Source organism: Alexandromys fortis, unplaced genomic scaffold (genome assembly GCF_014885135.2).
Source record: "Alexandromys fortis isolate MF-2015 unplaced genomic scaffold, M_Fortis_MF-2015_v1.1 scaffold_37, whole genome shotgun sequence".
NCBI classification, from domain to species: Eukaryota; Metazoa; Chordata; class Mammalia; order Rodentia; family Cricetidae; genus Alexandromys; species Alexandromys fortis.
Window position 1 is genome coordinate 4,860,607 of NW_026067914.1, and position 19,863 is coordinate 4,880,469.

At 40.9% G+C, this 19,863-nt stretch overlaps 1 protein-coding gene across 5 annotated transcripts in view; it reads left to right on the top strand.

The window, feature by feature from the left end:
- The window catches only part of Capsl (calcyphosine like), a 50,833-nt gene that overhangs the window by 23,401 nt on the left and 7,569 nt on the right, over nucleotides 1-19,863 (top strand). For 3 of the 5 annotated variants that reach the window (XM_050138924.1, XM_050138925.1, XM_050138923.1), the window contains 3 exons: nucleotides 12,928-13,064; nucleotides 17,837-18,014; nucleotides 18,314-18,523. In XM_050138924.1, coding sequence (XP_049994881.1) covers nucleotides 12,928-13,064; nucleotides 17,837-18,014; nucleotides 18,314-18,523 — 525 coding nt within the window. Of the gene's footprint in view, nucleotides 1-792; nucleotides 932-4,674; nucleotides 4,797-12,927; nucleotides 13,065-17,836; nucleotides 18,015-18,313; nucleotides 18,524-19,863 lie in introns of those variants that run through there. The other 2 variants (XM_050138926.1, XM_050138922.1) reach the window with 2 other exon arrangements.

Here is a 19,863-nt window from a genome sequence, read left to right on the forward strand (position 1 = left end):
GATCTCTAATTGGTCTTTTAAAACCAGATCAGGTTTCCCTGCTGGCCAGAGGCTCCTCTTGCAAAATTCCCTCGTTCTGTTTCCTGGCTCCTGCCAGGGGCCAAGATCCCTCTCACCCCTCAGACGAGTCTTCAGGAAAAGAACCAGGTTCCCTGTTTTCCCGGGACCTCGCCAACCAAAGGCCTACCTCTTTGATTTAATTGTCCTGGGGCGATCTGCTCTTGGTGTTGCACTGGTCCCTGTCGCCTGCGTTGTCTGCCACTGTGTCACTACCCGCCGGTCCCGGCTGCTGCGCCAGCTACGTCGCCAGCCGTGCGCGTCCGGTTCCGGCCGCCGCTCACTCCTTTATTTTTTGTGCTTTATAATCTCTCTTTAGAGTTCAGATGCCTAGAGTGCTGTTATCCTGTTAGGGAGGATCAGCCACTCCCAGGATGTAATAAGAACCAGTTTGCCTGAAAATGACAACATACAAATGAAGTAAATACATTTTCCTGGATAATGAATGAAATAACAAATAAAGTTAACAGAAAATTGAAGGGTTGGGAGAATTCATTTTTTGATATGTTTGGTATGCAAGATTTATTTCCTCATGTGCGAGAAATTTACATAAGGAAAGAAAAGAAGCTACAGTCTTGTCCAGTTATTGGAGTAACAACTATATGTAAAATAGAATAAACCTAAGATTTATAAATTGATACAGAATGAACTTCAGTGTTGTTGAGTACAAAGATACAAAGTAAAGCGCTAAATATAAAATGTCTTATTTTTTTCAAGATGGTAGGAGTTAAGGGACAACAAATAATGTGTGAACTTTCTTCCATAAAATATTATCCTCAAAACAAATATACATGGGAAACCATGTGAGGGATCATGTGCAGTATGTGGATGAAGAGCCTGTGTTACGGTTCCCACTACACACAGGAATTTGCAGGTGAGCTAGCATTCTATATACAAAATACATTAACTCTTAAGAGTCTACCTTATACTTGTCATAATGGCCAATTAAAAATCACTGATGACAGCTTGTGCTAGAGAGGATTTGGGGTAAAGGGAAAAGTCCTACATTCCTGGTAGGAGTGCAAATTTGTACAGCTACATTGGTAATTAGTATGGCGATTTTTCAGAAAATTAGAAACAATCTACCTCAAGACCCAGCAAATACCACTGTTGGGTTTATACCCAAAGGATGCTCAATCATACCACAAGGACATGTGCTCTAGTATGTTCACAGCAGCATTATTCATAATAGTCAGGACCTATAAACAACCTACATGTCTTTCCACCAAAGACTGGATAAAGAGAATGCAGTACACTTACACAATGGAGTACTACTCAGCAGTAAAAACTAATGACATCTTGAAATTAGCAGGTAAATGGGTGGATCTAGAAAAAATCCACACTGAGTCACGTAACCCAGATCCATAAATATGAATATAATATATACTCACTCATAAGTGGCTTTTAGACATAAAATAAAGAAAAACCAGCTTACAGTCCAAAACCCTCAAAGAATCTAGACAACAAAGAGTACCCTTAGAGAGATATGCATGAATTTACAAAGGAAGGGGAAAAAAGGCAAGTTATCCTGATAAATTGGGAGTATGGGGGTCACAGAAAAGGGTAGAAGGACAGAGGGAATAAAAGGAGGAAAGTGGAGAAAAATGTATAGCACAATATAAACAATAAAAGAAAGAAAAAACAAAAGTTAAAATATAAAAAATAGCTAAAATTAAAATTAATTGTATAAAGAAATGAATGTATTTACTCTCACCAGCATTTTTATAAGTATGAGAAAAAGAAAAAAGTATCTAATACAATGTCAGTTGAGAAATATAATTTTAATAATTAAATTATCAGATTATAGAGGAATATAATTGTAAAGGAACTTGATATTTATTATTGGTATTTCAGTTGTGCAGATTATCATTTGAGAATGCATTATTTTCACTTAGGTTGAGAAAATGTATAAATAAATAATTTGATACATTGAGAGGTTTCACAGACACCTAAAGAAGAACCCAAAATGGATATTTGAGAAGAATAACAAGGTTACCATATGGGCTTATATTTCAGCTTAAGAGGTGACCCAAAACTCATAATTTATCTTGTAAAGATAAAAAAACACAACACAGAGGTATAGATGTGAAATTTTTTATAGTCTCAGCTATCCTGTTATTCCCTAGATCTTACCAATAAAATTATAAAAAGGAAGCAGCAGTCTTTGGCTAGGAAGAAGTGGACCTAGGTAATATTTCCCAGTCTCTAAATACTATTTCCCATGAAAAGGATCCAAGATTCTTTGAAAATGTGGAATTTGAAGAACTTGTTTCCTGTGCAGCAGCCCTGCCCCCCAGTCTGCTGATGTCATCCCACACAGGCCACACCCGACTTCCAGACCCCACCGCTCTCCTGCCCAGCCCGCTCTGCTCACATATGACACCGAACTGACAAAAGCAGTCACCATGATGGGATCTCATCACAGAGTACCGATCTATAAAAGGTCAAGGCGGCATCTCAGCCCAAACCTTTCAGGTCTATAGGTGTGCTCGTCACTGAGAATTACCTGGATGAATCCCAGGATGCATAATTTAAAAGAAAGTTATAAAGTTCACCAAAAACTCAGGGAAATTAAAGGAAACACAAAGAAACAAAACAACAAAAATAAGAGGAAAGAACTTAAGGAGAACAAACACATGTGTGATGCCCAATAACAGCCAGGCACAGATGGAGGAGGGACAAGAGGATCCCCACTCCTCAGTGCTGAACTATCAGCTGATGATACAGCCCGGGAGAGGGGAGTGATTGCCTTCTGTGTCCAGTGGTGACTCCATCAGTCCCCAATATCCAATCCAGTGGTTACACAGATAACCCTCATTAAACTGAATTAGTCATAAGAGGAGACCCAAGACCACGGACCTGGGAAAATGACTCACGGGAGGAGGGAACTGGAGGAAGATAAGGGGATGCTCGAGTAATCCGACTGCACTAAGTAGATGTAGGAGGTTGTTAAAGAGCTAATTTAATTGATTTAAAAAACTGCTTAGTGTAAGGAAGTAGCTCTTTGTGGAAGACTGATTTCCATTTTGAATGTTTTGAATATGAATATTTTTTATTGGTTCAACAATTTGATTAACCAACCTTGATTAATTTCGGGGCTGTACAGAGTGCTGTGACAGGGACCTTAGGAGATGCAGAGATGAAGAAGACTCCTCCTGGACCTCTGGGAGCTCCCAGTTCCTCCCATTGTCTTCCATAATTTACAGATCAATTCACAAACCCAGAGAACCTAGACAACAAAGAGGACCTTAAGAGGGACATACATGGATCTAATCTACATAGGAAGTAGAAGAAAACAAGGCCTCCTGAGCAAATTGGGAGCTTTCAGATCATTAGAGATGGTGGAATGGGGCTGGGGAGGAAGGAAGAGGAGCAGAGAAAAATATATAGCTCAATAAAAACAATAAGTGATTTTCTAAAAGGCAAGGTTTATCTTTCATTGGTGGTGCTTGTTTAAGTGGTCAGTACTTACAGATTAACCTTGCTGGCCTCATAATTTCCCTTGCTAATAGTAAAATGACAAGCTCAAAGTACTTTAAGTGGAACGTCCTGTGCTATGTGAAGATGCTCAGACTACTCTGGTATGGAAGTGGGAAGAGCACTGGATTGCTGTTGTGTCTGCACGGTCTCTTCACTTCTAAGTACCACCTTCCACTTGAAGGACCCCCTGAAGTGCATCTGACTCAGGAAGAGATAAAGATAAAGGTTTTGAGCAGGTGGTTCTTTTCTTGCTCCTCATACATTTCATCAGAAATCACCTCAGCTAATGCTGATTATTTTTTTAAAAAGGAATCTTTCCATTTGCTGTCTATAATAAAACCTTAAAAATTAATGATCTTAAAAATCAGTGACCACCCTACTCTGAGAATACACACCAGGTAAACCGCATAACAGAAAACGAAAGGGAGGTTTTTCTAGAAAGCTATTCTCCTAGTTCTTTGTATGATTCCAGGATGGAGGGAACCTGGTGTGGGAGTATGGAGGGAGGTGGATGTCGTAGATACTCAGAGCAAGAACTGTGGCTTAGATATATCCACCACAGCATCAACTAACTGGCCTGGTTTTGCTTTGCCAAATGTATTGCGAAGAACAAGTGTGTAGTGAATGCAGAAGAAAGAATTAAAATACATAATCCAACATCAAAACAAAACAAAAATGTGGGAAAGGTATCATCTCAGTGCGTGAATGTAGAAAAGCTCCCAGGGCATTACCTATAATCACCTCTGCCTGCTTCTAAGGGGTGTGGTTCCATGCCTCACCTGGCAATAAGCCATTCAGGCAGTCAACCTTGTAGAGGGAGGAAAGAGCGGCTGAATCAAATAAGACAATTTACCAAACGTTTCCTTTCTAAACGTGGGAGATCAGTTTTGAAGCTGCGTTAGAAACCAAACAATTGCCAACAGAACTTCTGCCTGTCAGCTCCTCCAGAGCAAACAGCTTGGGCTTTCAGAGTCACTGGGATTTCCTAGGTAACAGGAGTGTAAACTTGAGAAAAAAAGCAGGCCCAGCATAGGAATGACAGCGAGCTGAGCTAATCAGATCCTGAGTCTGTAGCAGCGTTTTTTTCAGGTCATCCAATTAGCACTGAAAGTTTTGAAGGGGCGGGACACTTTTGGAAGACAGGTAAGAGGGAGGAGACACAGGGCCTTAGGAGAATCCTAGAGTCCCCAGGGGCAGAAAGAAGTCCGTGTCCATAGTTTCCGCTTGAAGCAGCCTGTTGCTACAGATTAGCATTTCAGGTAACTTGACGTTCTTATTTATTCTATTAACTCTGTCACTTTTGCTTCATTTTTAACTACGAGGCTCTATTAGCTACAGAAAAAAATAGCCTTGATGAGAAAACATGTCCCAAAGAAGCCATCCCTAGGCTTTCGGCACACAGAGCTTGGCCCCTGGGGTAGTCTCCTGGAAGAGACGCTTAGAGAAAATTCAGTTTCATTTAGCAAAGGCGAAGGAGACAACCCATTCTGAGAGGCGCCTGTGTGCTCCGTTCTTGGATGAGGAGTGCTTTGATGATTTGCTAAGGATCCTGGTGCCCCTGATGAAACTAAGCCTAGGAGAATTCTGTTTCCAAACCACAAATCAACCAACAAATATATTCCAATATTTCTGCGAGGTAAATTGTACTGATTATGCCATATCCTGTGGACTGTTGATAGATTAAGAATTAAAATTAGGGTTTTATTTTTTTTGGTTGTTTGAGAATTTTGTACACAGAGCATTGTATAACATCCTTCCATCTTAAATAATGGCTTCTACTTTATCATTGTTGCATGTAAACGCATCTTTCTTTCTCTATCTTTCACACCCACACACCCACAGACTCACTAATTAAATCCATTTAGTGATGCCAGTAAGTACTTGTGTTTAGGGTTGACCACCTTGTATGGATAACCTATTAGGGGACTTTTCCGGGGTGGGGCATATTTCCTCTTCTTCATCAGTCATTGTTTGCTTGTTGCTCTTTTTCTTACTCTTTTTATTTAAATACTTTCTGAAGATTATAATTTAATTGTATCATTCCTCCTTTCCTTTCACTGCTCCAACCTCCCTATGCATCCCATTTGCCCTATTAAAATTAGTGGTGTGCTTTTAATGGAATAATATATGTATATTTTGTTTATGAACACTAATGATATTTTGGCAGCACTGAGCATGCTATCTTATGTGCAATATACAAAAGAACCTGCGTGATCATAATGCTAAGGAGTGTGTACAGAATTTTAAGCATTTAATGAACCTTTCAAGGGATTAAAGATAGAGGCACACTTTATGACTCTGATCCAGAGCTACAACAGAAACATCTTTTCCTTTCAGTTCTAGTAAGGCAGAGCAAGTTGAGTAGTGATTTCTATGGTGGCATTGGACAAGGGAGTGGACAGATGTGTGCCAGGACAGCATGGGTGCTTCCTTTAACAGAAAAATAAAGGTAGCAGTGTGATCTCTATGGGGACGAAGTGAGTGACATCTGCTGGCACTGCTGTTCATGCCATGAACAAATGTAAAGACACGGGAAGTCAATGATTATGGGAAGAATCTGTAGTTGTTTGTCGGGGTGAGCTTTGCCTTTCTGACTGGGGTAAGATGGAATGTCATAGTTATTTTGATTTGCACGATGAAATTTTTTTGAGGTATTTTTAAGCCATATGTTTTTCTTCTTTGGAGATCTTGTTGTTTAGAATCCAGGGCCAGGTTTTTATTTTTGTTATTTATTTAAATAAATTTTATTTTTTTCAAGTCAGGTTTTCTCTGTGACTAGCTCTTGTAGACTAGGCTGGCCTCGAACTCAGAAATCCACCTGCCTCTGCCTGTCTTCCAGAGACTCTGAGCTGATGACAAGGTTCTTGGGAGGAGTAAGGTGTTGACCTCATGACAGCTTGATAATTTTCATCCCTGTAATCTGGTGTTTTAAATAAAGCTTTACCCCACTGAATTTTCGTATAAAATTTTGTTTACTATGGACAGTACCTTGGACTGGTTGTCTTCGGTGTAAAAACAAAGCAGGCTGAGCAAGGCAGGAAGCAGCCTTCTCCCATGGCCTCTGTATCTCCTCCTGCCTCCTGCCCTGTTTGAGTTCTTGTCTTGACTTTCCTCAGTGATGGACTGTAGTGGACTGTAACATGAAACAAAAATTCCACCCACTGTTTGGCCATAGTGTTTTCTCACAGTAATATAAACCCTAACTCAGACAATACTTCGAAAGTATTTTTCAAATATTCACAAACATGAGAAATAGTACTTAATTTTCACCCCTGTATTAACAGAAAGATTAAAGAACAGGTTTCTCTATGCTAAAATAACATAGAGCCCACAGCACCACACTGAAAAGAGAGAGAAGTTCTCAGTAGTCATGAAACTCCAGGGCCTTGGTCTTGGACTTCATCTCTAGGACCCTAGAGAATAAAATTCGTTCCTTTGTAAATTACCCAGTCTGTGGTGCTTTGTTAGCGGGGTGGAGAGGAGGAACAAGGGTGAGAGAGACCAGTGGCATAAAAGGGACCCAATAGAAAGGATTTAGATGAAGCATTGGGTTTAGTCAGTCATAAAGAGAAATGCCTTATTGTCTCTGACCTCAGCGTGGGCTATTTGGGCGCATTGCTAATCCTAAGAGCCCATCAGAGTGACTGAAGTCTGCTCTGGAATCAGAAAGCTAGACAAGTTTGTACTGAAAATGGTTATGAAGGCAACATAAGGCATAGCCATGGTCCTCAGGATGAAGTCTGAGGTAAGGGAGGCAGGGAGGAACTGGAGTGAAGGCAGGCATGCTTTCTTCCTCAAAATGGCTTCAAGCCCTCCTACCTTAGCCCGTTGTCACCTGCTCTGCAGATTGTTTCTCTACTCTATCCTTTCCATCAGAACAGTGTTTTAAAACTGCAGGAACTGTTCCAGCAACAGTACCTCTTTTTGTTTTGTGCGATGGCACACAGACACTTAATAACAGAAATCCCTAAACTGGCATTTAAAGTTAAAAAACAAAAAAACTAACCCCAAAGAACTATTGCTCAGTTTAGCAGTCGGGAAAATAGCCTTGACATTAAGGGGGAAGGAACTGCCTTGGGGAAATCAGTACAGCTCGGCAGGCACTTGCTGTTCTTAGGGGCTGCCTTATGTGACTGCCACTCAGTAGGATGGTTTTCTTGCAGCACACATTCCCTGTAATTCAGCACTAGTGGAAAAAAAAAAAAAAAGACTGGCAAAACCAAATGAGACCTAGCCAGTCACTGTGGTGCACACCCCTGGCAGCCAAGAGAGGAGGCCTCTTCCTTTGATACATATTCCTTGCTCCGGCCTTGCACATCCTTTGCTCTGACTCCCATTATGTAATTCTGCCCTCTCCCCTCGGCACTCTACAGTTTAACTTCTTTTATGTAGTTTTATTTGAGCAGGTCAAAGGTGTTCCAGGTCCCTTGACTACTTGTCAGGGAAATCCAAGGAAGGCTTCAGTTTTGAGGATTTAGTGAGACATTTCTTTGGGCTTAATAATAAACTGGATGTGGAAGAATTTGATGTTTTAGGATGTATGGATGGATATGCTAGAGAATGCTTTGAAGATTTTGTCTGCTTTTGTGTTTACAGGTTGATGTCCATGTAGTTATGGAGAGAGGGAGTGAGAAAGGGATGGAAGTAGGGAGGGATGAAGGGAGAGAGGGATGAAGGGAGGGAGGGAGGGAGAAAAGGAGGAAGATATAGAAGCAAGGAAGGAAGGAGGAATGAAGGAAGGAAGGGAAGGGGGAAGGAGCAAGGTGTAGTTCATTTTTCTGCCACCAGATAGCACTAAAGAGATCTCAAAAAAGTGCAGAAGCAGAAGTGTAAGTCAGGACCTTGAAGGAGAACACTGTCAGATGGGGAGTGGGGATAAAGGAATCCTATACTAGCTCCTAATAGTAAGGAGTTCTTTTTTTTTCTTTCTTTCTTTATTTATTTATTAAATATTTCAGTCTCTTCCCCACCTCCGCCTCCCCTTTCCCTCCCCCTCCCCCAATCCATTCCCCCTCCCTCGTCAGCCCAAAGAGCAATCAGGGCTCTCCGTCCCGTGGGAAGTCCGAGGAAAACCCTCCTCCGTCCAGGTCTCGTAAGGTGAGCATCCAAACTGCCTAGGCTCCCACAAAGCCACTACATGCAGTAGGATCAAAGACCCATTGCCATTGTTCTTGATGTCTCAGTAGTCCTCAGTGTCCGCTATGTTCAGTGAGACCGGTTTTAACCCAGGCTTTTTCAGACCCAGGTCAGCTGGCCTTGGTGAGTTCCCGATAGAACATCCCCATTGTCTCAGTGTGTGGGTGCACCCCTCGCGGTCCTGAGTTCCTTGCTCATGTTCGCTCTCCTTCTGCTCCTGATTTGGACCTTGAGATTTCAGTCCGGTGCTCCAATGTGGGTCTCTGTCTCTGTCTCCTTTCATCGCCTGATGAAGGTTAATATTCAGGAGGATGCCTATATGTTTTTCTTTGGGTTCCCCTTCTTATTTAGCTTCTCTAAGAACCCGAATTGTAGGCTCAATGTCCTTTATTTATGGCTAGAAACCAAATATGAGTGAGAACATCCCATGTTCCTCTTTTTGGGTCTGGCTTACCTCACTCAGGATAGTGTTTTCTATTTCCATCCATTTGCCTGCAAACTTCAAGAAGTCCTTGTTTTTTACTGCTGAGTAGTACTCTAATATGTATATATTCCATACTTTCTTCATCCATTCTTCAATTGAGGGGCATCTAGGTTGTTTCCAGGTTCAAGGAGTTCTTTATTAAAGGAGAACTCACAGATCACAAAAAGGAAACAGAAACAGAATTGAACATCCTGGTGTGGCAGGCGGGAAGGGAGAGGGCTTGGCTAAGTCATAAGAGAAAATTAACTATGACTTTCTAGTCTTCAACCCCATCAAAGACCTGAGAAGGGAGATAATATTACTTGAATAAGCAGTGAGTGCAATCAAAAAGCTTCCAAAATGTGCAATAAATGACAGAGACAACTGGCTACCTGGGCAATCACTCAAAGTCTCATTTGCAACATTAGAGCAACAAACTTTGGCTAAAGCCTAGAGTAACTGACAGATCATTTTAAGAGGCAGGAAGATTTTCAAAACTCTCTTACCCTGTCTTGGCAGTCTTTCTCCTTGTATCTTGCTTATCCAGTCTAGACACCGTGCATTTTGTCAGTGGTTGAGGCATGGGTAGTTCCTTGCTCAAAGGCCAGTTTTGCCAAGAAGAAAACAAGCTCCAAATGAGTGTCTTCGGTGCTCAACGTTTTCTCGGGAATAAGTGGGTGCTGCCAGGAGCAATTGTGTCTCATATCAACAGAACCCTAAGTTATTTAAATGCCATATTCTACAGCCTTTTGAAGTGATTGAAGATTACCTATCTATGCAGAATACAATCGCTATGTATCTAAAGGCCCTGAGTAGTCTAAAGGATAAGTATGACAAACCTGGATGACTATTGACCTGTAATACTTAATACCCGCATAACTTAAAGACTAAGGCTTTATATTAGAATATTAAACAATCTTTAAACTACTATGCAGAAAATGAGAACAATGACCTCAAATTGTAAACAATGTATGAGTGTCTTGATCAGAAATAGAAATGTATAATGCAATATGATAAATATATACTAAAATTGTATCAATAGGTAGAAACATGCATGACTATCCCTTCATCTGTCACTGTGGGTGAGGGTGGGTTTGAGTGAAGAGAGACAAGGCAACAGCAGCTCTGGATACAGCCCTAGTTCTCCCTTCACCTCACACCTCAAGCTTCTTCACATGGATTTTCAATGGATCTACCACTGTCCACAGGGTCCAGGCAGCATACTGGACACAATAGGCTCGTCCTGGCTGCATGTTCCATCTTCTGTGACTTCTCATAAATATGGCATACATGTACATAGAAACATACATGCAAATGAAATAAAAATAAAAAGGGTGTATGTCTCTATTTAGGCTATTTAACTTTTTGCTTTGGCCAAAGCATGTGGTACACCAGTCATCTCAATTATATAGGAACCATCCTTGTTGAACACTCACAGCCCTAGCCTAGATAATTTTTTTTTAGCTTCTATTATGGGTAAAATAATATCATTTCCTCTTTGGTGTCTAGAAAGTCCCCAGGCCAAAGCTGTGATCTTTCTCTTGGGATCAAGTGGGGATAAAGTGAGATTCCAGGCTGTGAATATTGTCTGTGCCTGCTGTTGCTGCCCCAAACCTATCAATCTAGACAGAGGTTTGCTGAAGCAAAGCACTGAACTGTTCCTCTGGCAAGCTAACTGTACATATGCTGAGCCACCACATGGTGGTGCTGTGGCCCCATGCATTGGGAAGGACTGCCTCTTAAGCCTAGTTCATATTGACAGATTGTATTGCTGTGACCAGAGTCAAAAGGGGTATTTTGGAGTCAGACACTCTTTAATTGGGGCTGTGATGTCAGCGACATCGTGACATCATATTCGGAGACTGCAGCTGGATGTATTATTCAAACCTCAGAGCTTTGAGTACATCTTGCCCTTCTTTATTGGAAATACTGCTCTATCCCACCTTCCTCTCAAACCCCAGGTCTTGCAATCTTTATTTTTCCTGGGCTGCTTTAATGCGAGGCTGCACAATTCAAGTGAAGACTCTGTTTCCTCTAGAGCTTGATTCTCTGAGTTACCCCTCAGACTCCTAACTTCTATTCCGACACAGTACACTGAAAAGAGGATGTGGTTAATATTGGCTGCTTGTTGCTGAATTAAGCGACTAAATGATGAAAAGCAATGGTCGACGTGAGCATCTCAAGTACCATGTTTGATTGCAATGTTTTTCTGAATTCATCAGGTCATGTCAAGTAGCGTCATCCTACATCATCCCTGGTAGAACTGGCCTCAGAAGGCAGAAGTGGTTGCAGACTAGATCCCTGCTTCTGGTCTTCCCAAAGTCTATTTTGATTTTTCATGAGGAAGTGCCAGAAAATGACACTTTGAATTTCTTACATACTGTTATATATGGTGGGGCCGAAAGAATCTGGTGGGATTAAACAGTACAATGTCTATTGTTCGTTGGGACTTATAGGAAAGTAATGTTATTAATCCATATTTGTTTTCCTACTTTGGTTTTACTGTGTCCTACCAAATTTATGTATTAGAAACTTAATTCCAAAGTTTGTATGTTATGACACTTTCCAGTAGGATCTTTGTGATATAACTAAAGTTAGAAGAAGGCCTCAGAGTGGGGCCTCCATGATGGCTACAGTGTGGCTTTAACAAAAGAGAAGGGGGCTTAGGCCTGACATACTTGTACTGTTATGGCATGTGATACCCTGCAAGGTGCAGTAAGAAGCCCCTCACTTGGTGCTAAGCAGATCCTGGTGTTCTCTGGTCTCCCTTGTCCACTGTCTACTCTAGACAGCTGCTGCCACATGCAACAGACAATAGAGTTTGTCTCAAACTCATATTCACCAGGGATGGGTTTGGAGAAATAAGCACAAAATTTAGGCACCTATACTTTTGGTCTTGCACTCTTCCCACTGACGTAAGAGTTCTGAGAATCCAAATCTGGACTGGCCAGGTCACCTTCTACTATTTCTGAATATTTCTTACAGAAAAGAGCAACTAAGGGAGTACAATAGGTGTGTGTGTGTGTGTGTGTGCGCGCGCGCGCGCACGCGAGCACGCATGTGTGTGAAAGAGATAGAAAGAAAGAGGACTGGTTTTTCAATTTTATTCTTCCTTAAAAGCCTTGCTTGAGGGGCAGTAACCTACTAAAGAGAGTGTATGAGTTACTGGTAAGTATCACTAACACTCTTATTGAGAAACTCAGTGAGGACAAAACTTGACACGTAAACCAAAGGGGAGAGCATTAAATGTAGGATCAATTGGATACAGGGCCTTATAAATGATATATGCATACACACACACACACACACACACCTCATCACAAGTGGTTCAAACAAGTAAGTACTGAGGAATTCACTATCAACTCCCACGGATGTTCCAGATCTAATGGTTTCTCTCACTTTTCCATATACATACATACTGCTTTGGTCAACTTTAGCATCCTTAGCAGCTTCTGAATGCTTTCTTTTTTCCTTTTTCCTTTCACTATTAAGGATGTGTTTGTTTGGACAGAGAAGGGCTTCAGAAAGATCAAAGCATATTGGGAAATGGCTGTGTTCTTCATTATTTTCCAGAGTGATGAGAATACATGTCTGTGAAACTAGATAAGTAGGTTGTAAAAATGCCAGGCACACAATTGGCATAGTTAAAAATTGTAAAATTTTAGGAAGTTTGAGACTATTTCCTGAGGGCAGAATGACAGAAGGCTGTATGTTTCATTGCGCCAACTCCCCAGCTCGATACGGGCAGTAGGGTCTAAATTCCACTAACAGGCTGTGGATTCTCCTTTCAGATGGCAGGGACAGCACGCCATGACCGTGAGATGGCAATCCAATCCAAGAAAAAGCTCTCCACAGCAACTGATCCCATTGAAAGACTGCGATTGCAGTGCCTGGCCCGGGGCTCTGCAGGCATCAAAGGTCTTGGCAGGTAGGATGGTGTCTTAGTTACTTTTCTAAATCAGTAGCAAAACACTATGACTATGGAAACTTGTAGATGAAACCATTTAATTGGGAGCTTAACAGTTCTAAATGGTTAGAGTCCATGACCAGCAGGGAGCAGGGCAGCAGGCAATCAGGCATGGCACTAGGTACTAGCTGAGGGTTTACATCCTGATCCACAAACGGTAAGCAGAGAGATATAACCTCAAAACCCACTCCCAGTGATGCTTCTCCTCCAATAAGACTACACCTCTTAATCTTATCAAGAGGTCCACCAGATGGGTACCAAAAATCCAAGCATATAACCCTATAAGAGGCATTGGCCTACAAACCACCACAAGTGGGGATACAGTGAATGCAAATACATCAGAATTGTCTAGGTGAGCCTTACACTGACTTTGTGATATTGGGCAAATAATTTCCTCTTATGACCTCAGTTTCTTATCTATGAAATTCATTGTTTGGGAGAGAGGATCTCTGAGTCCTCATGACAGGTTTTGTTCTTAACTCCAAGTTCAGTAAAGTGTGTGTCTGTTCCAAGGAAGGGAAGCTCCTGTGGCAATGGAGGCCAAGGAAAGCACGCTTAGGAGTACAGACACTCGGAAGGACATGGGGAAAGGCTCCGCCCAAAGCTGGGGTAGAAGAAGGAGGTGTAACAATAATTAAAGAATTTAGAAAAACAGGCATGGTGGCATATTCCTGTTATCCCAGCACTGGGGAGGCGGAAGCAAGAGGATCAGCAGCTCAATGCCATTTCCAGCATAATGAGATGAGGCCAGCAGCCTTGGCTATATGGATTTTGTATAAAGGAGAATTTGGAGCTTGCTTCCAGCCAGGCTGGCATGTCCCACTTACCACTGTAATTGCTCATGGGATGACTTAGTGTTTACCCCAGTAGTAGTCTATTGGTCAAGTGATTCTGCTTATATTTCCTGATATTTGATAGTGTATATAGACTTGAGGACTGAAAATTCCAAGGAGAAAGGAACTGAGTCTTCTAAGAATGAACTTTGTGTATTTTGACAAATTATAATGAATATATATCATAAACCTGGCCTTGTACGTATTTTGGGGCCGTCATGTGTGGACATGCTTCTGCAGGTCCCGTGAAGGACCAAGACTAAGAGAGTACACAAATGTGCTGTTCAGTGGCCTGCGAATCTGTTTGATAAAGATGTCTGTGTAAGGAGAACACAACCTCACACTCAGAGGCTGCAGAAACTTTATTTGCAGTCAGGTACTGGGCACCTGGGGAAGCCCCTCTAAAAAACTCCCAAAGAACAAATACCCAAGGCACTTCCATACCTTTCTTAAAATAAACTCGGCTCTGTTAAAAGTTCAGGGGTGTAGATATAAGGATCTTGCTACTCATGCTCTCATAGGCCACTTCCTTTCAATGTTGTGGGGTTCCAACCTCTAGGTCCTCTTGGGTTTACTTCCTTGTCTTCAGTGCAGACCTCTGAGGAACCTTGACTTGTGTTCCACTAACAATCATGCAATTGGATTCTTCTTGCTGTCCACGCCATTCCCACCTTATGTTACCCTCAACCTTTATCTAAACTAGCCCTTCCACTGTGAGCTGCTACCACCTCTCCCTGAGCTTTCTGCTTAAACTGCCCTCTGTCTACCTTATATTGTTGACTTTGGTCTCCCTTAGTCTGTCTTCAATTCATGTAGAGGGAAACCCTTACTCCACCCTTGTCTTAGGATCTATTGGAAAGCAGGTATTTCCCTTTATTCTAAGTCTAGACCCCAGTAAATATATCCCCACAAATGCAAACATTCTCACCGATCTTGATTTTGAAGGACACCTCTTTAGTTAGTATCTGCCCTCTACAAACTCCAGGGTTCTGATTTTGTGAAATGTATGCTTGTGGAACCATCTTCCCATCTTGTCTTAAGAATTTATTCTGAAGCTCAACATCAAGTTGATTCTATTATCATTTTGGCACCTCTAATTTTTGACATGGAAGTCTATAGAATTTCAATAGTATATATTCTTCCTTACACACTTCTCACTCTCCAAGAAATCGAGGGAGCTCCTATTTCTATTGCCAATATCCTGAATTCACCATATGTCTTACACATGGCTGAGAGAGCTCATCTTTACTCTGTCCTCTTGTACACACCAGGAAGAAAATCCTATTTTGAGCTCTAATTTATATCTTATCGCAGAAAAGAAACTCTAAAGTTTTTTAACTAATTGGAAACTAGTGAAAAACCTCTAGTAGTTGCTTTTCTTTTCCTTTCTGCAAATGAAGCTACTAACACTCATCATTTCTTGAGTTGGAATATTGAGAATTATCTTCATCAGTCCACCACAGTGATAACCTGATTTCAGAGAATTCTGAGGTCTCTTCTCATACTGTCATCTGAGTGGCTCATGGGCAGACTCTCAGCCTCTTTCACTGCCAAGGTTTCTGCATAATTCTTTCAACCAGTTCTTTCTAAGGATTCTAAGAATTTATCTTGATGATATTTTGCTCATGAAAACCATGCAGTTACTTTAAAGGCGTGTGCCACCAGTTACTTTATCATGTAACAAAGTTTTATCATGTAACAGGTTACGTGTTTTATCATGTAACAAGGTTGAAGCTCCTTAGAACTTAAGGAGATTAAAATTCTTTATATTTTTCTATGAATCCACTTGTCTGTGCTTCTTCCATCTCTTTTAAGCTTTGGTAGCAGTCTTCTTGCTTCCACAGATGGACAAGGGATGTTCCCCAAACTACTATAGATCTAAAATGCTTCTCCTTGCCAGAACTCAGAATAGCTGATTTCCCTCCTTTCCTATCTCCCTGTCTCTGAATAAATTTCATATGCATAGAGTCTGTGTCTCATTCAACTATGTATTTTAAATTACAGCATTTAATCTAATGTTTGGCAGCTTATAAGATGCCTAACTGATGACGAAGTTTTTTGAACAATCCAAGATGTGTCAGCAATGCATTATTTCTTTCAATTAATCTTTGAAGACAGAAACTTGTCAGCCTATTTCTTGTAGTAGAAAAGTTTGTTCATTAACTCATCTAGCTGGGGAATATTAAAAGACTGATTGCTACACAGTGAATTTATAGCAATAAAATGCATAGAGATGGACTCTGCCACCAAATAGCCCATGTCCAAGTCTGTATAATGTACTTATTTACTTAATTACTATCCAAAGTGTTCTTTCTAGCTTTTAAAAGAAAATATGAAATATAAATTAACAAGAGTCTGAAATTTTATTCATTTTTAGTTTTTCATTGCTAATCAGTCAGGGTAAATAGCTCCATTCTGGAATATTATACATAAATATATATCCATTCTTATTCATCCTTTCTTCATTGCCCTATTTCTTAGCTCCTTCTTGCTGGTCACTTCCTCCACATAGTGAGGCATCTACCTTTATGTCATTTGCATCTGAATCCCTCATCTTTACACAGTACTAGCAAAAAGAAAATCGTAAGCTGTAACTTAGCAATTGCATATTATATTAGCATAGACTTTTGTGGAAAAGTGAGACCCAGTTTCTATAGCTGTTGTTACCGCAGAACTAGAATTCAAGTTCACCTTTCCGAAATCCTAAATTATAATTCTGTCAGTTATGATTCCAGCAAAAATATAATTCTTAGGGCATTAGTATGGGGAGTGGTGTATGGTGAAGGAAAAGGAAATGAGTAAGATCATAAGAGCATGATATGGCATTTATAGAAAGGCCTTAAGCATCACAAGATCAATGAGACGATATACCATTTCTTTCATAAAAGTTGTAGGTACCATGCATTGGAACATAGACTCCTAGCCTATAACAGATGTGTTTCTAAGCAGAGGCTTCCTGTGGACAAAACAGCATCTGTATACTTTATGGTGGTCAGTGCACATAAGTGGAGAATTAGAAGCCTTATTTATGTTTGATAATAGTTTCTAGAAATTTTACAAAGATTAATATGATTTAATAAAAATAAAAATACGATGCTTCAATTGCTTGTCTACATTTTTGGCATTTGTTTAAGTGGAAGATGAGGAAAGAATGATTTATTGGCAAACATGGGTTCCTGTAAAGGTTACCTATATTAGTAACTCTTTGATGTGGCCGGAAAACAAACAAGCAGTCTCTGGTTACAACTCTTCATTATTTTAACAAGATACCTGGGATAATAAACCTGCATGGAGAAAAAGTTCTTCTTGGCTCACAGTCAGGTTTCAGTTTATGATCAATGAACTTCATTGCTGTGGCCTGTGGCAGGGAAGTGCCTTAGCACAAGGAGAACACAGTAGGGGTACAGATGCCTGTTCTTGTTGGCTGGGAGGCTAGAAGAAAGCAGGCAGGGTCCAGGCAATAGCCTTCGTAAGGGCACAACTCCAATTATGTGATTTCCATCCAGTAGGCACCAGTCTCAGCAGGCACTACCAACCTCCAGCAGCACCACTGCACCCGACAGCCAAGCCGTCACACCTAGATGTTTGCGAGACTGAAAAACTAACTGTTGTACATGTCATGGAATTAGAATCAAAGAGTACAATTGCAGCCTTCTATGTGTGTGTATGTGTGTGTGTGTGTGTGTCCATGCGCAATGTGAGTTTGAAAGTTTGCTTTCCTGTAGGAAATGCTCAGAGCCTCTGAGCTCAACAGTGAGTCTGCGGAGAAAAGTCTAAAACTTATGTATTATATTTTAAAGCAAATGGGAGCGGCTCACTTTTCGCATCTTTGCACTTAGATGTTGTTCTTTGTGTTTATTTGTTTTGTTTTATCTTATTTTTCCATGTTGTTATCTTCAGAGTGTTTCGGATCATGGATGACAATAACACCCGAACCCTTGATTTCAAAGAATTTTTGAAAGGGTTAAATGATTACGCTGTGGTCATGGAGAAAGAAGAGGCAGAAGAACTTTTCCGGAGATTTGATAGAGATGGAAATGGGACCATAGACTTCAACGAGTTCCTTCTCACATTAAGGGTAAAGATTTTCCCCAAACTTTTGCCCTATGAATCAGTGTTTTCTGTGGAAGAGTTTGACTTTCACATGGTTTGGGTTAACTACTTTAAAGTTTTGCTTTCAGAACTTGCTAGTACATTTCACGGGGGTGTGGGCAGAAGATTCAGCCAGATGAGGGACTTTCTGTTGTATCTCACTTAGTGGTACCTAAGTAATTTCACACCACTGGTGGGAGTGTCAAGTCACATCTGCTTAGAAGTTCATTTGCATATGTATTTATCCACGTGTGTGTATTTATTTTTATTTTTTAATTTATCTAGCCCCCAATGTCCAGAGCCAGAAAGGAGGTAATTATGAAAGCTTTTAGGAAGTTAGACAAAACCGGAGATGGTGTTATAACCATTGAAGACCTTCGCGAAGTTTATAATGCTAAACACCATCCAAAGTACCAAAATGGGGAATGGACGGAGGAGCAAGTCTTCCGGAAGTTTCTGGACAACTTTGACTCACCGTATGACAAAGACGGGTTGGTAAGTGAAAAAGATGAATCCAGATGAAATTTATCTACCCCCAGTGAAATTGTAAATTAGGAATAGGTTCAAAGCCTTAAAAAAAAAAAAACTCAGCATATTGATGCCCTAACTGTTACAAATAGAAGATTACTATTCTCCCCACATACAGCAAACTGTATTCTTATGAGTTAAATTACAATAAAAGTGTGCTTAGTTTTATATAGGACCAATATGCTTTGGGACAGATAAGCAAGGCTATTTGGGACGTTTTGTTTCTCTTACCCTTGTCCGTAGAAGCATCATTTGTTATCACACTTTCCTGTGTGAAAAAGCAGCTGCTGGTAAAGGGAATCCCAGGGAGCAGAATTCACCCTGACTCATGCTTTGGTAAATTTTGAGATCAGCTTGCACATCTAAACCAGTCACTCCATTTTCATCAATCATTGTCTTCAACTATACAAGATGCTGTGTACTGGATGGGCTAAGAGCCTCAACCTACCTGTTTAAACACTTGGAGGCAGTTTTTGTTTTAGAGGACCTGAGAGTTATGGTGATGTGGGAGGGGAGTCCCTCAGCCTGGGCAGCAGCCGCACCTCTTAACCTGAGGGCCAGACCAGAAAAGGTAAGACTAGGAAGGGGTGGTGCTTATGAGAAGAAGAAGCAAGCCTCCTCCCCCTGAAGGGAATTTCCCCTCCCTTTCCCATAAAACCTGCTGACTTGTCTTATTATCAAGGGGCAGGAGGTAGGAAGGGGGAAGTTTCCTGCCTACCTGCTGACATTTTGTAGTCAGAGATGGAGAAGTAGTTGAAGTGGTGTCTGGTAGGTCGAGGAATTGTTAACAGCAGATACAAAAGAGTTCCAGCTTCTGTTGGGCAGCCGAAGGTCTAGGACAGAAATAACAGAACTGTGTGTTTCCTCTAGTGCTGCTGCCTTTGATCTACCAAGATGTCAGAGAAAATAGCCAACTGCCATTTCCCCTAATAGCTCAGCTCTCCATAGTCCCTGTTGTCTTTCATTCTTTCTGCAGGTGGTTCCTCCTTGTCACCAGGGGAAATGTCAGCTGCTTTTGGCTCTAACAAGTCCAAGTAGCCATGTGTGATTCAACTGACTTAACGTCTCTATTGCAGGTCCTTCTCAAATTTATCTCAATCAGCCACATTGATCTCTCAAAATCTCAAAAGGTTATTGGGGTTTTTCTGTAGTTATAGTATGTGATGTTGCTTGAATACCATAGACCTGTAATGATGTTGAATATTAGCTATTCATTATCATCAAGTGTGTGTCTTGAAAATTCAAATTACTGATGAACCATGGTGTCTGACATATGGGGAGATGTATCCTTAGTCTTTGTATATTTA